This window comes from Cimex lectularius, unplaced genomic scaffold, assembly GCF_000648675.2.
Source record: "Cimex lectularius strain Harlan isolate CLEC.00 unplaced genomic scaffold, Clec_2.1 scaffold25, whole genome shotgun sequence".
NCBI lineage: Eukaryota > Metazoa > Arthropoda > Insecta > Hemiptera > Cimicidae > Cimex > Cimex lectularius.
In genome coordinates this window covers 831772-851008 of record NW_019392633.1, presented here as the reverse complement: position 1 = coordinate 851008, position 19237 = coordinate 831772, and the positions used below count along the sequence as shown (strand labels likewise).

Here is a 19237-nt window from a genome sequence, read left to right as displayed (position 1 = left end):
GTAATCAATCTAAATATTATTTGTTAACCGTATCACAAAAATTTAAAGAAAGTGTGTCCCGATAAATATATACAAACCATATCGTTTGTTTGAAAATCTAGTTATTTTTAAAATCTATTATATTTCATAAAGTTCATATGAGACAGTTATCGTTATTTCTCAAAATAAAGTAACTCTTGATAGCTAGCAAGTGGTTTAATGTTTCCCTGTCATGGACAATGATAGGTTACACGTGGGATGGAAGAAAAACATCCGTTCCTCTGTAACAGATTGGCATCAATCATATAAAAGGGTTAACTCATTTCTTGGAATCTACAGCATGTGGTTGTGTTTGTATTAAAATTTTCAATGTTAATGTATGCTAGTTGATGTTTCAGGAATCCAGTTCACTGTTGACAAATATTTTTGTCTTCTTTCAATATTTTCCTTAGCAGAATTTATTTGCACGTTCGACAGTATTGACACGGCCAAACGGGTGAAAGAAGCGCTTAACGGAGCTGACATTTACGCGGGATGCTGCACTCTGAAAATAGAGTTTGCTAAGGTATGTGTCCTATATATTTCTATTTTAGTAGTATATTTAACTATGAACATCACCTCTACGTTTTTATCCGCTTCCCTCCCCTCAAACTTCTATTAATCTCTATCCCTCTACGGTCCGCGACTTTTCATGGATCGAGGGGTCTGGGCCATTTTTCATATTAAGCGACGAATATTTTTCTTCAAGTTTTTTCCCCCACTCTATTTTTGTTCCAACAAAATTTTACACGAATCCCCTACCCAATGACATTTGCCTGTCGCTGCCGTCGGCAAAAAAGTAATTTCAAATTAATCTTCGTTCGTGGGTTCTCCCTTTTATTAACCTCCTTAGCATTAATTTGACTTTTAAAATAAACATTTATGCATTTAATAATCCATTAAAACTCCAATATGGCATAAATTAATATTTTTCTGAGAACTGTTTTTTTTCGCCTTTTTTAACCGAAGAGAGTTAAGGTATTTCACGAATTACTGAAAAGTAAAAAACAAAAAAAACCGAATTTTTAAATTCCTGTGTATCCCTCTTAACATCGGTCGTATTGTATCATTGAAAATTTCCAATCTATTAATTATATCTAATGTTAAAATTCACGTTCAACGAAGATTTTATTTTTTATTCGGTTTCTTACATCGCGGAGCGTGCTTGCGTCGAAAGTGCTATTAGATCTTAAATTGCATGCTTGCGTCTCAAAAATTCTCACGTCTAACTCGAACACAGTTTGTGACAATACCCATTTTATGTTTTTTAATGTCGAATTAGGGTTCGGAATTGTCGACAGCTTTCTATTCGTTCAGGCAGTGTTATTAATTTACTGCAAGACCAAAAATACGTAAATAAACTATAAAATATTTTCAGTTTTAACCGTCGACTTGCATATAAAAGAAAAACAATTGTTGCTTTGTCATCAGTCTGTGCGTAGGTTATATAACCGCCCAGACTGTAGGTTCACCGACACGATCAATACCAGCCAGAATTATCATTCCGGCAGCAGGCGTATAAAGGGTACGTGAAATGTAATTTAAAAAAAAAATCGCGATAATAGATTTATAATTTTCCATGGCTTTCTTCCGATTTCTACAGATTAGAAACAGTTTCTTTGGTTATTGTTAAACCAGAGCGGAGATAGGACACCTATGGCAGGATATATTGTACTTAGGATTTGAACACTACTGGAACTTTTCTTATTAGAGCATAGTATTACTACGTCTTTTATAAGGGTAAACTGTAACCTTTCGAGCAAATGATTAGTTGTCAAGCGTTACAGTAAATTTTGAATTTAATATCTAAGCATTTTGTAATCCCAATTGTTTTCTCTTATGTAACTGTTTTTCTCCCGCGACACATTTTTATAAAACTTTACACTGTTAACATGATCCCTGTGTTATATCGATATACGTTTGTATTGATCGAGTAGGTCTTAATTGATCCAATTAAGTATACATTATTTGGTAATGGCACCAATTATAAAACATGTAATACATAACTAATAACCAGAAGTCACCACCATTATAATATATAACTATAAACCAGAAGCCAGGTGAAAAATCACACATCTTTTAAAGGTCGAGCGCAGGATTCTGAAAAATCACACATCTTTTAAAGGTCGAGGGCAGGATTCTATTTTTAACTCTTTTCTCGACACTTAGACAACTTTGAGTAGTTTTGATCGTTTAGTAGGAAGTTAGGTCGGTAAGCTAGTACAACCTTTCGTGTCATCGTTGACTTCGGAATCAGAATTTTATTTTTTTTAAAAATGATCATTTCGTTTTTCATGTAATGTCTATCTTGGATATAACACAACTCAAAATTTGATATGTACGTATAAAATTTGATTTTTTTTTTAATTCGCCGCCGTCATATTTTCAATTTTTAAAAACTTCATTCAACATGCTTCATTCAAAATATTACATGTTATATATACATGTAAGACGTTATATAAACGCCCACGTGTGTGTTTTGGATGGGCATTGGTTCTTGAGGTTTTTAGTCCTCGAAGAAAGTGTTTTTCTTCCTTTTGATATGTCCCGTCTGTTCAGGATGTTAAATGAGCGATGAACAAGGTTTTTCATCTTGGATTGGGGCCACCTACCTGTCACTGCCAAATCAACACAGATGCTATTAAAGCATCCACACAATTACATTGAAGTTGTTAAACGGCTTCTATCCTTCATAAATAGTGGAAGTCTGTAATGAAAAAGAATTGTAGAAACAAGAACGATTATATTTTCATTTAAAAATTGTCAGTTTCCAGAAATTGACTGTTTTATTTTTTGATATTAATAATTTAAATGTGTGATGATTTCGAAAGGAAAATAATGGTACAGTAATGGTACCGGGTTCGAATCCAGCAGCTCTGTACTCCAACCCGATATACTTATAAATTTTTTTTTAAACACAAGCATCGCGTTCATATAATCTTGTAGTTGAAACACCCTTGTATAAAAAGGCAAAAATGTTTTGGTCTAAACTAATAAAAGATTCATTTACACTCAATCTACTATTTAATATCGTAAATTTCTTTAATTATACTGTACCTTATGTGAGGTCCGGTCCTGGTTGAGATGAAAACGTTAGTGTCACGAGCGGGATGGCAGTAACTTTTTCTCCTCGACCAAGACCGTAGACATAAAAGGATGATTAATTAAAATAGTACAGTCAATTATGACTACCAAACAAATGTGGATTGTAAGTTACGTAACCTCGTTTAAATAAAATGATAGTTATTGTACAATAAGTTGTCTGCCTTTTACAGTTAAAATTCGTTCAAATACGGCGCCATAAATACTAAACGCTTGACCATGGCGTATGTGTTTTGGCGTGTAAACTCGCCGTGTTCATTGTGCAGAAAAATATTGTCCCTCTCTCTCCCTCTCTCCCTCCCTCACCCTTCCTTTTTTTCTTTTTTTTAATGAACCCTCGGCGTGCCGGTGTAGCCCGTTGTAAAAAGCCCATTTGTATGTATGTCGGATTGGACGCAGGGCTGCTGGATTCGAACCCGGGGCCATTACCTTATAGCGATGAGCGCTGTGTCAGCCCCTAATCTTTGCGGCCACTGAAGCCCCGTGAATCTATTGTCATTTTGGTTAAATCTCAATAGTTAGAAACTGTTTTTAGAAATGAATTACGTTCAACGAACCAAAAGAAGTTTTATTTGTACCATGTAAAAGCTCAGATTAATTTACGTGTTTACTTAGTGTCTTTGATTCGTGGTGCGAAAAGAGATTGGTCTGAGGCAAAGCCATTTGTACCAAACCAGTTTTATTCTTCCGTTTAAGCTTTGAGTTAGTTCTTTTTACCAGATTAGAACATTTTTTCGTTCGGTTGATACCCTTGGCTTTATTAATACTCGGCCAACTCCTATAATGGCTTTCTTTTCCAACCAACTGAAGATAAATCATTGGTATTTACAAAAGTTTGAGCGAGAGAAAGATGTTCTGTTTTGGAAATGCAAGATTGCGACCTATTTTTAAAAGAGTTTAGCCTCTTGTAACTAAAGATGTTTCGATAGGCAAGATAGTGAAAAAGCTTAACATAATTGAATGTATGGCTTAGTTCAAGCTTTCTCGAGCGTCGGCATTTCCGCACGGATCTACTTCCTATCTCTAATTTATCTGCTATTCTATTTGTATTTCATCTCTAGCTATATCAATTTCAAACAGGCAACAACCAAATATAGACTCTTGTATTTAACGGATAAGTAGTTCCTGTTGACCCAAAATGATATCAAAACAGCAAAGATTTTTAATGAAAGGATTCGGCAATGGTATATGATTTTAATGCCTTGATTTGTTCATTAACAAAAACTATATATATTACCTAGTCATAATAGTGCTGAGTGTACCGACTGTAGGCGGAAATCATAGTAAGTGTATAATTCATTATTCATACTTGACCGGCACAATCAAGTTATTGTATGTGAGCCTTGTTGAATTATAGGTGAGGGCTGATTGGACTGAGGCGCCAGAAGGAAGGAAATATTTAGTGAGCAACTTTGTAGTGCAGTGAGCTTGCCCTTCTCATTAAATTAGAGAGCAACCCTTGACGGTCTTTCACTCCACTTCTCCTCACCCTCAGAGATTCTTATCGATCGATATTTCATAGACTTTAAATTTGCATTGTCGAATTCTCGAGTGTGCTATTGTTTTAGATTCGGCCGTTTATTAGTCGAAACCGATGACAGTCACAGTGACCTTTCATTTGATAGGCGTTAACGACATAGTGAAGTTCTAATGGAAAAGTTTATTTTTCTGAAATAATTCAAAATTAGTTAAAAAAATATCCTTTCGTTTATTATCTACAATGTGTAAATACCTCACCTTTAATTTATTACCGAATTGAGTGATAAGCACAGAATTGTTAGATTCCCTTGGCACATAATCATTCTCATAATATAATTCGTCACGTATGCAGTGTAATGAACTGTAGGCCCATTATTTGTTGTAAAAACCCTACATAATGTAAATCCAAAAGCCACGAGTTATAAAATGGTGTAATAAATATATGCTGTGGAATTCGAATGTTTTGTAGGGAAGAAAGATGTGTAACTCGTCACACAGATAATTCCCTCAACTTGACTATATTTGAAATGCAATTTGAAGCTGAACTCTGTTTTTAGAGAATTGATCAGACGTTACATTGTATTCAATTTCACGTTGTTCTAAATTAACGAAATATTATGATAGACAGTTGGGATGGATAAACAGTCATCCATTTTATTAGCTAATTGGTCCCCTTCCCTCTAAAAATGACAAAATGTCAAAACGCTCCTGACAGATAAATCCAGAGAAAATTAGGATGATCGAAGATCAAGCTAACCCCGCGTAGATTGATAAGAGAATTTGAACTAATTCAACATCTAGCGATGTCTTCTTGTTTTTTATATTTCATTTTATCTATTTATAATTTGTAGAGACAAAATATATCCTTCTCAATGTGCACTAGTGATGTCCCAGTTTTTTGTGAACGATCGTTCTGCTCGAATTATAGTCTTGCCTATTTTTGGGGATATGAGTTTGTACCATTAAGTATCAACAAGTCGTAAGATTGTCCAAACTGGCCATTAGATTTGTCATTGGCTTTATTTGTACCTTTATAGACCCAAGAATATAAATCAAAATTTATTCGTTAGTCGTTTTCAAACATAAAGACAAAACGTATAAATTGTTTAATATTGAGAAGAAAATGTTTATGAGACACAACAGTAATAATAATGTATTTTTGAAGGACCCACTAGCTAAGTAGATTTCAAATAAACAATAAACCGGCATAAAGTATGAACAAGATTTTCATATTGGGGAATAAGAAGCCGTAGCGTTTTGTCTTCTATTGTGTCTTTATATGAAATTTTTTTATGAGAAGGGGAAGTAAAATGAAATATATATTACATTCGTTGTTCTTTATTATGCAACTATATGACATTGACATATTAAATGATCACACAAAAATATGAGCGCCGAGTTTCTATTTAGTTTATTATGCATCGCTTTATTAACTTTTCTCTTCGCCAAAATTTCGTTATTTTTTAAGATTAGGACTGTGCCGGGTGGGATGTTCAATTCTCTCAGCCGTGAAATAAGTATTCACTGGCGGAAAGGAGAGAAAATGTAGCAAATTCTATTCAATTGGACTGGCCAAAAAATTGTTGATTTTTTCCGTCGGTAAAAATGTTAATTAATAATTAACAATCAGAAGACGAATGCAATGTTGGTCGTATTTATACAGTACCTATTCATAACGGCGATTCATCCTCTCCCATCTTATTTTGTACAAAACACTAATGCTTCTTGGTTTCTAGTTTCTAGAATTATTATTTTAACGTTCTACATTACTTGCCGTACAATGAATGGCTATTTAAGAATAATTGACTGCTTATTCAAAACATCAAAGTAATAGGCAATTAATGATATTAAAAAATGTTTTATGTAATATATGCCACAATTGCCGTTGGCATAATGCCATGTGTCATTCTCATTGTAAAATTAAACCAGACTGGCGCGGATACGTTCGCCATAAAGGACATTAGTAATTTCCGAAACGACAAATCCCACCAGAACGGAAGAGGAAAGGCCCATTAACTATTTCATTATCGGCTTTCGCCTGACAAACAACATATGTGGGGCCGGTAATCTATCTTTAATGCACCAGCTCGTTGGAACGTCCATATATCCAGTCCCAATTGTCCGACCCATTCGGTATACCCAGTTATCATTGGTCCACTAAATTTGGATTTAATCAAAACTAGAGTAAAACAATTATTTCTTCCCAAATCCCCGGAACATTTTCCTTTTTCTTGCCGTAAAATTTGTGTTCAATACAAACTCACGTTGATCTTGATCCAATACCCAACTAACTTCTGGACGAACGCAATCTACATTTCCAGTCACGATCTCGGCATGCCTTCAGCTATGTACAAAAACGCCTCCGTTCTGCCTAAGTTAGTATTCGCTCCGGTTAGCCGATTCATTCGAAAATAAATCTATCACAAATTTTCGACTTGTTGAACATATTATGGAAGATTTTATAAGACGGAAAATGTTTACATGAAATATCTCATCAATCAATTTCTGGTATTGATTTCTTAATTGTACGCTTCTGAAGAAAAATGTTCTCGAAACTTTACTCGGCTATTGAACTCAAATAGCAATTATATACATAATTCGAATAAATCGACATTTCTTTGAATTTGGTGTGCTGTTATCAAATTATTCGCATCTAAATAATAAATAGCCGTTTATAGATGTAACATTCAAGTAGAAAATAATGATTCGATACTACATCCACACCATGTTTTACAGCAGAATGTATGCCTAATGTACAAAATTGATGTAATACGAAATGCTTGTTATTAAGCAACCGGGCTGTTCAGTAATTTGTTGAAAAAAAGAGGGGCGGTCAGAAATGTAATAAAACCCCTTTTCCATTTTTTTTTGCTGCGTTTCGGCCTTTCGGGGTCATCTCCAGCGTCTGAAAGAATTATTGCAATAATACAATTTTTCCAGACAAAATATATTTTGTAATTCACCCAGGCTTTGAAGAAGATGGTCGATTAAAGGTCGGAACGCTGAAAAAAAGGTGTCTTGTAAATTATTTCATTCATGACCGCTCCTCAGTACTTCAACAAATTATAATACGAAATACTCGGAGAAGCGATCCGCTTGAAATATATTGTCCGCGTCTTATTTATTAAAACACCCACATTTATTCATCGTAGTAGGTTCTACATCCCTGATCTGTTGCGTTTGGAATATATGTACCTTGCTAACTAACGTCCTATCAATTTAAAACGTTTAACTTCATCTTTCCAGATGATGAAAACAAATGTAATTAATTAGTCTTTTTATGTAAGGTATTGGTTGAAATGAAAAAGTTAGTGTCACGAGCGGGATTCGAACCCACGACCTTCAGCTCAATACGCCGCTGATCTAACCAATTGAGATATCGTGACTTTGGACCACTTGGACGAATTTTATCCCTTTTTGCCATTTTTCATCCCATTTTTTTTTTCGAAGTCACGAAGAAATGGTTAGAGCAGCAGTGTGATTGATCCGAAGGTCGTGGGTTCGAATCCCGCTCGCGACACTAACTTTTTCATTTAAAACAATACCTTACATAAAAAGATTAATTAATCGAAAGAAGCTATTTGGTCAATCAGACCACGAAATAAAATGGATTTAACAAATTTAATTGTTACTCGTAACTTGGACAAAATTCATGAATTAATGAAATGGCCAATTATATATACCAAAATGACAAAATTATTCTTCGTACCAACCGGGTCCGAATGTTTTAATTCAAAGATTGTTGGATAGATATCCTGGAGTCTCTTTTTTTCCCAGGCAGACTGTTTTATACAATTCTGGCGTGGGGTGAGGCAAAAATAGGATAAAAGAGTGGGACATTCTTAAAATGTCTCCCTTTGAAAGTGGTCGTAGTGTCTTCTGCAACTGTACTGTGTCGATTAACAATCCGTGACTATCAGGTTTGGGTAATTATGAAACTACTCGAAATCATTCTGTTTTAGACCAGCGCCGTTTAAATTAAGTAAGTGCCAGATTCCGGCAGTTCGCTGGGTTGGGCGAATTTTATTTCCGATTTCCTCTTGACAAATCGGGGATCCGAACAGGAAATGTTGGTTGCTTTAGTTAAATGCCATCAGTTGTAGCGGTGCTTGCTTTCATTGATCACCTCCAGCGAAAGTGGTTTGGTCTCCTTTGGGACTTCAAGGAGGTTGCGCGTTTAACGCCATGATACACCAAATTACCAAAGGGTATTAAATTGTGAAAAAAAAGGATAAATACATTTGTTTTATGTTTAATACTATTAAAAAAGCATTCAGTAATGTACAGAAATTTAGAAATGAAATAGACTCGAGAACGAAAATCATATTGCATCAGAAAATTATGTTCATAACTGAGAGAACCTGAGACCCTGCCTTTAAATGGATTGATCGATTGTTGTAGGCGATAGATACAAAAAAAGTTTATTTTCGTGAATCTAATTCGCGTGTTTCGTGTGATAAATGCCGGTTCACGTAATCAACCTATCTGTCGGCGGAGCTCACGAACGTTCGGCCTTCATATCGCCAAATCGATCATACGAGCAAAAGTCGGTCCAATTTCCCAAATTTCGATGGAGGTGGAACGCGAGTAAGTGGAAAGATCTGCGGGAACTTCAATCTCTTATACCGTACAATAAAACACTCGAGAAATTGTCATTTTCGATTTACAAATCCCTTCCTCTCCACATAAATCTGAAATTGCAGTTTTTCTGCAATAAATTACAAATAAATTGTGAGCCCTCAATCGAACCTGGAATATAGTTAAATTAGGCAAATTAATCATTCAGAAGCTTTTTAAAAAGCTTTGTACGGATATTCATTTTTAATTATATAAGGTTTTAACGCTTTGTTGTTGCGGACAACCTTTTAAAATAAAAACTATTCAAAGATTTAAACCTCTTCACCACCTCCTTCAGAAAGGACTAACCTACATTAATACAAAAGTTGCTGGCAATAATTGATGCAATACTTTCCTTACATTGCCTCATTGAGGTTGACTTTTGGTAAATTTGCAAACACAATTTGTGGCAACCTTTGGTAACAATGAATAATCTCTATTGGGATTCCGTAGATTTGATTTAACGAATTCCTACTTAAACCTGAGATTTCATAGATGCTGGATGTCACATTACGTTATGTGAAAATTGATATCATAGAAAGGAACAATTGCATTTACAGAATAAATATGAGTTTAATGGATGAGAAACTTAGACTTTTCTTTGCTTAGCATTTTGGATAAATTTCTTTAAAAACAAATAGTACTATGATTAGTAGCATTGATACATCATAGATTGAAACAGCAAAACATACCAACTGTGATTTTAGATGAAAACAAGAGATTTGGAAAATGCTTGTTCAGCCGTCTATGGCTACAAGACAGTAAACCATCACATTTATGAAGTCAGTGCCCCGCAATGCCATCTTCAGTTTATTTCCTTTTGTATCTGAATCCTTTCCAGTTAGATGAACCAAGAAATAACGTTGTCCGTTTGACCAGGGAATTAGACTTCTACAACGCATTACTGTTTTTTATGTGATCACTCATCAAGCTTCGACTTATATGTACGTCTATTGTACAAGTTCTAAGAAAATCGTTTATTCGATCTGTATTATTGTGGGCTTAACAAAGCAGTCGATAGAAATATTTTTCAGTCTTATTCCATTGTTGGCATTATATAATATTAGTCAAGTTAGTACAATATTTAATAAAATATAACAAATAAATATTTTTACGATTCATGACAAATCTCTCAATCCGTTTATCTCCATGAACCATTGTGGAGGAAAATTAGAAAAAGTAATGAGTTTTCGTATCGAAGCCGACATAAATTGTTCCAATTCGTTTTCAGGATTGGATATCCAGTAGACACAGGGAATTTGCATTGCCATGACCTCTCGCCCGGGCAGGGTTTATTTCCATAAACCCACAAAATCCATTGTTATTTGAAAAATATACTGCGGAATGAGTGAAATCGAATACTGCCTTGATATAATTTCTATTTTTGTTGGTAGTAAAATAAAAACATGAAAGAGCATGTGTAGAAATAACATTATTTTTTATTATTTATTCAAGGTATAATCGGCCACAAGGAATGTTTAAAGAAAAACAACCATGTACGTAAAATTTTGTGCTTACAACATCACAAAGCGGCAACAATTCAGGGGAATTTGATTTGGTATGGAGGGAGATTTCTTGGGTTACAATAAAACGTTCTTCTATGTCTGGACAAATAATCCCCTGCCCTAACGGTTCGTGAGCAAAGCTACTTAGGGAGTTGAGGTAAATTTAATTAAGGGAATTCTCTTTTTCTCAAGTTCTCTAGACGAGATAAAGCCCGTTTATGGATGTTAGTTCGGACATCATTACAGCAAATGGCGTTTTTGTTTATTTTGGTGTTTTAGCATATCAACTTTTTTTAAGACTGTGCTAACATTCAAAATACAAATTATTAACTAGTTCTTTTCTTCTCCATTCTTTTGTAATAGTAATTAGAAGCGGTTGGTTTTTGCCATCCTCTCATAGAAAAGCGTGGCTTTTTCCAGGCAGGTTTGTCCTTCACATTTCGCCATCTTCAGCGGGGTTGGTCATACGATATTGATGACCAAGCTACGGGTTCATCATCTTGAAGTCCCTACCACAACGGTTCTATATTAATCGAAAAGTAGTGTTCCGTCGCTTAAATCGACAAAAACAATTCGTTATCAGACCTGAACCTTTTCCATATTTACGTTACTTGAAGAATACTCTTTGATGTTTTTGGACCCTGGCCGATTGAGAAACTAAACTGCTCAAAAATGAATAGGGATATTTGTAATTTATCCTTATTCAATTAATTTTAATCAAATCAACCGATATATTCTTGCTAGTTGGATAAAAGAAAATAGAAAATTCAAACCAAAAACAAACAAATGTTTATTTTTAATAACGGATTTATTTAAGAATATTAAACATGAAGATTACTATTTTGTAAACAAATACATTTTCTTGTCTTTTCTCCGTTTTAATCCAGTTGTATTCTCTTTAACCAAGGAAATGCATCATCTTGAAACCTGAAGTTCGCAATGTTATTGTGAGAATGAGTCATTGAGGTCACAGGCAAGTGGATATCGCAGAGGTAGTTGGCGTTCCTTAAAGCGTGGTCTCCCGGGCTTTAGCCCGATTCCGAGAGACTTGAAGTGCAGATAGGAGGCTGGTAGTGGATCTCAGCCCATTATGACGCTAAGAGAGGACAGAAATTTGATGTTGCTGTAAGACGGTACCCTTTCCATAGTGCACGCCAGATCCTAAATGAATACAAAATGTTTCGGCTAGGCCTTTATCAACACAAACGATTCAAAATAGTTTGTGGGAAGTTGGCCTTACATTGTATGCCCCATTGAGACGATTTGCAGCAACTCAGGAGAATATGGTGCAGCGAGCATCTAGAAGTGAACACCAATTGAAATGATGTTATGTTCCTGATATTCCTTCCTGAGCAGTTTAATTATTGTAGAACCGCCAATTATTGTTTTATTCAATTTTTCAAACATGTGATAAAACAACTCATAAAAAGTTTTGCTTCCATTTCGATGCCATACTATATTGTGCCTATTCAATCATTGAACGCGTTTCACAATTTCCTAATTTCCTGTGTTGTCTCTGTTGTTGAAACTACATATGTAGTTTATATACTCGAATTAGTCACGTTTGCTTCATTTTCAACCGATTTTCGCTAGGGCAAAAGTATGAGGGAAAAACAGTGATGCATTGCAACAAATGTGCAGCGATTTGCGCTCCTCTTTCGCTCTCTTCAAAACGACGGAATTTATTGTACAAGGAAGCTGAATGGAACGCCTGCCAGATATTTTCAGTTCGTTATTTCTCTCCACCTGGCTCTATCATTTTTTTCCAATGCCTTTCGACTTCCAGGTGCCGATTTTACGCATCATCTCTCGTAACTAAGAGTAACCTAGAAATAGATGTGTAAATCATGCCAACGGCGTGAATGCTGATTCATTTCAATATTCCTTACAATAGCATTTTAATGGCCGATTTTACCTAAATTGGACTCAATTTTTGTCACGATCGAACATTAATGTTAACTAGATGTCGATTTGCATTTTACCATATATCTTCCAAAGTTAAATATTTAATTTTTTGAACGATGTAATCATCTGTTTGCACCTGTGAATGCCACCAACTCTTTTCGAAACGGCGACGACATTCCATCGATGCTTGCGTCAATAGTTCAACCAGATTTTGAACGTGGGTTACTCCAGAATTTGGAGGGCGGGAGAGAAAAAACAACAACGAGGCGCAATAAGATAGAAATCGTAATTCAACTGGCCGAACTGAAACTGTTCCATCTCTTTTTGCGAGATGGGAAGCTCTTTCAGGAGGCATCCCTCTACACATGGCGCAATCCACTCTGCAGTAAGAGAGAAAGAACTAATTTTGTTCCCGGGCGAGATCAAAGGGGAACGGTCATCGACTTACTGGTGCATGTTCTATTTTGAGAGGGTTTGATCGAACGTCTTAAGGATTCTCTTTTGTTTTGTTTAAATTCGTTCACAATAAAACAAATGAACTATTTCACGCATATTCATTTACTATAAACAAAAATAACTGGGCACATTTCTGTTTTAACCGTTGTCAGTAACATTGGTAACCGCAAAAGTACAATTAAAAATTAACACGTGCAATTAAATATTCAAAATGGCCACTGATCGATTTGCGACAATTTTATACTATTCCATAATGAGGTGTTTCTTCGACACAGCTGGGCTCGAAATCAATTATTTATCGACTCCCGCCTAAAATCCTATAATTAAAACGGTCAAGAATAAAATCAATGTCATGCTTTTGATATTTAACGCGTTTAACATTCCGGGACATTAATGGCTAGGGGAAGACAAGCCGGAAATTTATCGGGATCTGAGCAAATTAAATATGTAATTGACTTATTTTTATGTATCAGTAATGTTCGATAAAGTAGAACAATTAGATTAACAAATGTTTGAAAATTTTGCTCTCTAATGATTCCCCTTATCCTCGTATCTTTTCAACCAGGGGATCCGGGTTTCGACCATTCGACTTGACTGATGTACGTTCCGAGTCTTGCTCTATCCTTCAAAGTCAGTCGGAATTAAAGCGCTTTACATGGCCATCAAACTGTCGGTCCATTTTACTATCGACTGCTCCGACGCTAATCTAGGTCCTTCTAGGGCTACCCTTCCCATTCCATTATCCTGTTACCCTGGTGTTCAATTTTCAATTGGCAATCCTCATTAAACCATTGATAATCTTGTCTTAAGAATACATATGCCAACTATAAAATTTATTTTGCACCTGTATAAACAGCAGTAATGAACTTTGAATTTAAAATCATAAAGCAAGTCGAACAAACCCTCCCTATTGCATAAATAAGCAACTGGTGCCAACTATTGCAACCATCAAACTGGTGGTTAAATAGGTCGGAAGTAATTATCATAAGCATTTTTTCGTCGAATCGCTTTGTTCCTTCAAAACAAAAATAGAGCTAAAGAAACCGAGAATGAGACTATAATTGATGGAAACTAAAGGCCTACGGTTCAATGGATGTTTAGTCGAGGTATCTTCGACTTTATATATACCTCAGATTTATAAGTTTCTGCCTGTATTGTTTACAATTTCGATCTTTAAATTTTTTTAATTTTTTAAACCGGAAATTTGGAACTGCACTAGAGTGAAGGAATTCTGTGAGTTGAAAAATTTCCTGTATTTTAGGACTCGTTTGCGTGTTTAGTCGGTTTATTTTCCCGTCGCCGATCGTTTGCTTCAATTTATAACATAAGCATTTAAAAAATAGAACAATTGGTATACATTTTAAGTACGTTTTATTATAATAGATAACGAATAAATGTAACGAAAAAAGTTGAAATGGTTTTCATCAGATATTTTTCATACAAAATTGCCCTGGCTGTAAATAAAAAGTTCAGAATTTATTAGCCCAAGGAAGTAATAAATAACCGCAAAAAAATCATTAATCTGTTTAATTCGCTGTCTTGCAAGAGTTGAAGATATACAGGCTTTTTATGCTGACTGGGTGGTCAATAATGTTTTTGGATGTTAAACAACTTTTCGTTGGGTTTCTTAACGGAATTTAAGGCTATTGGCCAAGCCTGTTGATATCACGGAGTGAAATAATGCGAGAGATAGTCCCCCTGTTATGTGCTATATTTTGTTAGGATTAAGCTAAATTGTTGCCACCGTACCGAAACCGTATATCACGAGTGAAATAAGCTCCATGCTGTTTTCTTCAGTTTCTAAATTCTTTTGATCTTGGCCAATTTTTGTTAATTTGCACAATACAAGCCGGCATTAGTACTCTAGTTGTTTAAAGTTTTTTGTTATTACTATGCATTAATTATAAATCGGTAAAATGATATATGAATTTTACGTATGGCGGATAGTAGGCTGTAGAGTAAGTTACCTTAAACCTTTTAACTTTCTGTTATGTTGATAGATACATTTATTTACAAAATTATAAACAAATCCAAAAGTATTAATAATAAAAGTATCAAAAATGACAATAGCCGGGCTTGTCTGTCAGGAGTTAACATCCATTTGAGATATGACAAGAATCCAAGAGAAGATATAACGGAAAAATTGTAGTGATTAAACATTTAAATAACCTAACTAATACCAAAAGGGAAAATAAAATTTAATTTCTCTTGAGTAAAAAAAAAACCTGTAAGAAAATAAAATCCAAGGGGATTATCACAAAATATGCTAATACAAAATAATAAAAGAAAAATACATTCGTGATTAGATTAGTCATTACTTGATTAAATACATTACTTACTTTTTTTGCTTACTGACTTTAGCTTCCTTTTCTTTTATTAAATTTAAACAATGGGTCCCGTTTAGAACTACGGATACATCCGATAAATGTTCGGAAGTTAAACAAAATTTCCTCGTTATTCACAACGACCCAAAAAGTGGAATATATTTTCTTTTCCAATAAAAAATTCAGTCTTAGTTGTCTATACATGTTATGATACTGTCCTTCTAGCACCTATTACTCTGTTCCTTTTGATAAATTTTTGACTTTTTATCTTTTAGATGAAAACCATTTTTGCCCCACAGAACCTAAAACTGTCATCACCTACTTTCCTCGTCCAACAATCCCAATCATGAAACAAAAGAATTTTCTTTCTAATTACTTCTACTAAATTAGGTAAACGGGATGACTGAAGTTCTAGTACCCTTAATACACATCTAAAATGTAGAAAAAAAGTAAAAACATGGATCGAAATTGAAAATTGGATTCGTGTTGTAGTGTTGTTCGCCACAATGGATAAATTCTTACCCGATGAATTACATCTCAAGGTTTTTAACGGCCCAGATTGGTAAATCAAACTCCGTTTTATTAATTTCTTTTATTCCTACATTATTGCAATCTCAATATAATTAATATTAACCATTTAAAAATATAAAATTATTCAATCGTTGTTCCGTTATTCCTTCCGCAAATTTATTTAACTGTATAAAATAAGACCTAGACAAAATTCCTCCTATTGTTTTATTTTGAGGGTTATTTTTTTAAAGCCTCATTCACTTATTTTAAAAATATCTCAAAGCTTGTGTCCATCCTATTTAACGCGTATGTTGCAAAGCTATCTTAATCGTTGATGTAATTAATTTCAAAATTATTTTACGGTTTACAAGAACTTTTCCAAATTGACAAATAAAACCGAGACGATTGATCAATCTGAGCTTTTACGACCTCCCGTTTCTGATAGATTGCACTCTATCATTTATCTATTGAATATATGGAGTTGTTTTTTTTTTCTCGATCGGAGTGCCATTTGTAGCGTAGCAAGGGTTAAACACTGGGTTTTGCCGTTCAGCTGTTTAGCACTTTTGTACCTCTTTTATTTTTCTCAGGCTACCCGGTCATTATTTAGATTAAAGCGATATTAGTTATCAACACGTGTGAAACTATACAGATATACATACGCGGTTAGACATAATTAACTCATTCTCAGGTAACTATTAGTTTAAAGTTTTATTTATTTTATTTACTGAACCGTCCGAAGCCGTTCTTTGTTTTTCACATTTTCCAAATTATCCTATCAAATTCCGTGTTAGGTTATAATGGCCGTCGTAGATAATTTTGAAAAAAAAAAATTCACATATATCTCGCCTTAAATTTTTCATTGAACTTAATTTTTTTAGTAGTTTCGTAAATTTTTTAAACTTATTGATGCATTAAGCTTGAATCCCTTCAGGAGTCAATAGAATACTGGAAAATTTTATAAATGAAATATAATTGTTTTTAATCTCTTAAGAAATTTATAACATTTAAAAATAAGCCGACGTGTAATTACTCGGCGAATCTTAAACATTTTTATTATGTGCTTGAGAGTTAGAATTGTATTTTTTATTTTATAAATTTCTAGTCGGAATTTTGTCATTAATTTTTTGATTTTTATTCGTGAGGAACAGCTGTTATTAAGAACAATAATAAAGTTGCAAATTAAATTTTCACCTCATGTTTATCATTTTTACTTCAAATAGCTCGTCTGTTGTGCAGGTTTGTTTATACAAACCAAATGGTAAGAGTTTCGTTTGCATAAAATGCAATTACGGAAAACAAAAATTGTATCGCACGACGAAAATGATTTTTCCATTTTATCACTTTTACATTATCCATTTTCGGCAGAAGTTAAATTACAACGCAAGTTGTATTTTTCTGTAACTCATCTATGTACCTTCATAATTTTTCTGATCAGTTTATTTTCTACTTTTTTAATTTATATTGAAGAGCATAGTGAAAGATATGGTAGGTTGGGTTGATACAAAATAGCATAATAATTACTTGTATTTTTTAAAGTTATGTTAAAGAAATTAACTAGGAAATTAACGTACTGTGTATTCTTTTTTCAGCCGACTAAACTGAATGTCTACAAGAACGACATGGATAGTTGGGATTACACGAACCCAAGCGGAATGGGTAAGTCTCTCTCTCGCTTATTTAATTTGTTATTTATTTTTTTATTATTTGTTTCTCTTTTAATTAAAAAAAATCCACCTCTAACCCCAAAGTCCAGGGGCACACCTCTCAGGGATGAGACAAGTATCCTAAATCGATTCCGGCTTTAGGTGACAGCGTTAATCCCGATTGATCACTCATCTATTTACTTTAAGGGAAATACAGTGTTTTTAATTTTTCTATTGGACCAAACGTTTAATAAGCCTCGTGGTTGAATTTTCCTCTGAAACAAAGGTTTAAAAAGGTAACCTTTTTTCACCAGTTACAACGCGCAGATAAAACATTACATTAGATTTTCCCCATAATTGTTGGTTTTTTGTTAATAGTTTCAGCATAGGATTTGAACATTTTTATTATTGAAACATCAGTTTTATTAAAGTTTCATTAACCAATTGATTTCCTTCTTCACTTTTTTACCTCCGTTATGGAAGTAAGAAAAATTAGGATTATTTTGTCTTTCTCTCAAATGATTGAGCATCACAAATTACAACAAATATAATTCTACGAAAAAATAAAATATATGTGCCTTAGCCAGGCGTATATTTTTTCGGTCTCTGGTTGAGTGTTTGAGTGAATCATCAGTCGCTTGGGCCAATAATTTTACGCCGACGGATTTATATTTAGTGTAAATTATATCTAATATACACATCTCTTAAAAGTTGTTATAACATTGCTTGATCCATCGTTTAAAAGACTGAGCATCATTTAATGTCTAAATGGCTTATATCCGGTTGTAATGTTTTTCAAGCGCCTTTTATCTCCCCGTTCTAAATTTGGTCTGTTGGCAGGTCGTCGACTACTACAAAGGGGAACTTCTGAGTCCTCTGAAATGCTTGTCGAGGCCGTTTTCTATAAATAAATCATTTTGTCGTATCTCATAACGTTGCTTTAATACGCCCTCCGTAAAACTTGTTTATTTCTTACACAAGTATACCTTGTAACATACGCAGCATTTAAGGGGGCGTCAGCTCAATAGATATAGGTTTCGCTGGGAAGAAAGCGTTTTGAGACTTCGATCGAATTGAGCATTCGATTCTCATACATAAGGACTAGATTTTTTTAAAATTTGTGATATCTAGAGCTAATTTTCTTTGTAGCTACGACTTCATTCAATAGTTAGTGCCGATAGACGTTTATACATGAGTTGTTTTTGAAAATATTTGTAAATGTTGTTGTATTTTTGGATAATAGGTTTATTTATTGTAAAGGATCTAAAATTCTAAGTTATTTGTTTTTATCGTATAAGTTAATTATTTTCATCCTTTGTTGACGTGAAAAAATTGAACAACTCATGCAATACAGTTGCTGTAAAATAAGGAACATAGCTGCCTGTTGCCAATGCCCAAAGCTTTTGTATATTACCTGCTGTTAATTTCAAATATTAAAGATACTCACGCAAGCACTGCTAGTTTTGATAAAAATCAAGAAGTCTTACTCCAAAAATGTGCTATTCCGTAAAATCCTTGGTTTTTAAAAAATCTATTAGTTATCACAAAAAAAAAGCACCTCATAAAACTTATTAGCAAACCTATGAACAAGTTAGCGCATTTAGCATATAAAAACGTTTAATTGTTCATGGGTATTCGTACTATCTTAATAGAATAACGAACAGACAACACATTT

General features: G+C 34.1%; 1 protein-coding gene across 14 annotated transcripts in view; it reads left to right on the top strand.

Moving 5' to 3' along the window:
- Positions 1-19237, top strand: part of LOC106668733 (heterogeneous nuclear ribonucleoprotein L) — a 74397-nt gene that overhangs the window by 39298 nt on the left and 15862 nt on the right. For all 14 annotated transcript variants that reach the window (XM_014397723.2, XM_014397735.2, XM_014397730.2 and 11 more), the window contains 2 exons: positions 448-544; positions 17509-17575. In XM_014397723.2, the coding sequence (XP_014253209.1) occupies positions 448-544; positions 17509-17575 (164 nt within the window). The remainder of the gene's footprint in view (positions 1-447; positions 545-17508; positions 17576-19237) is intronic.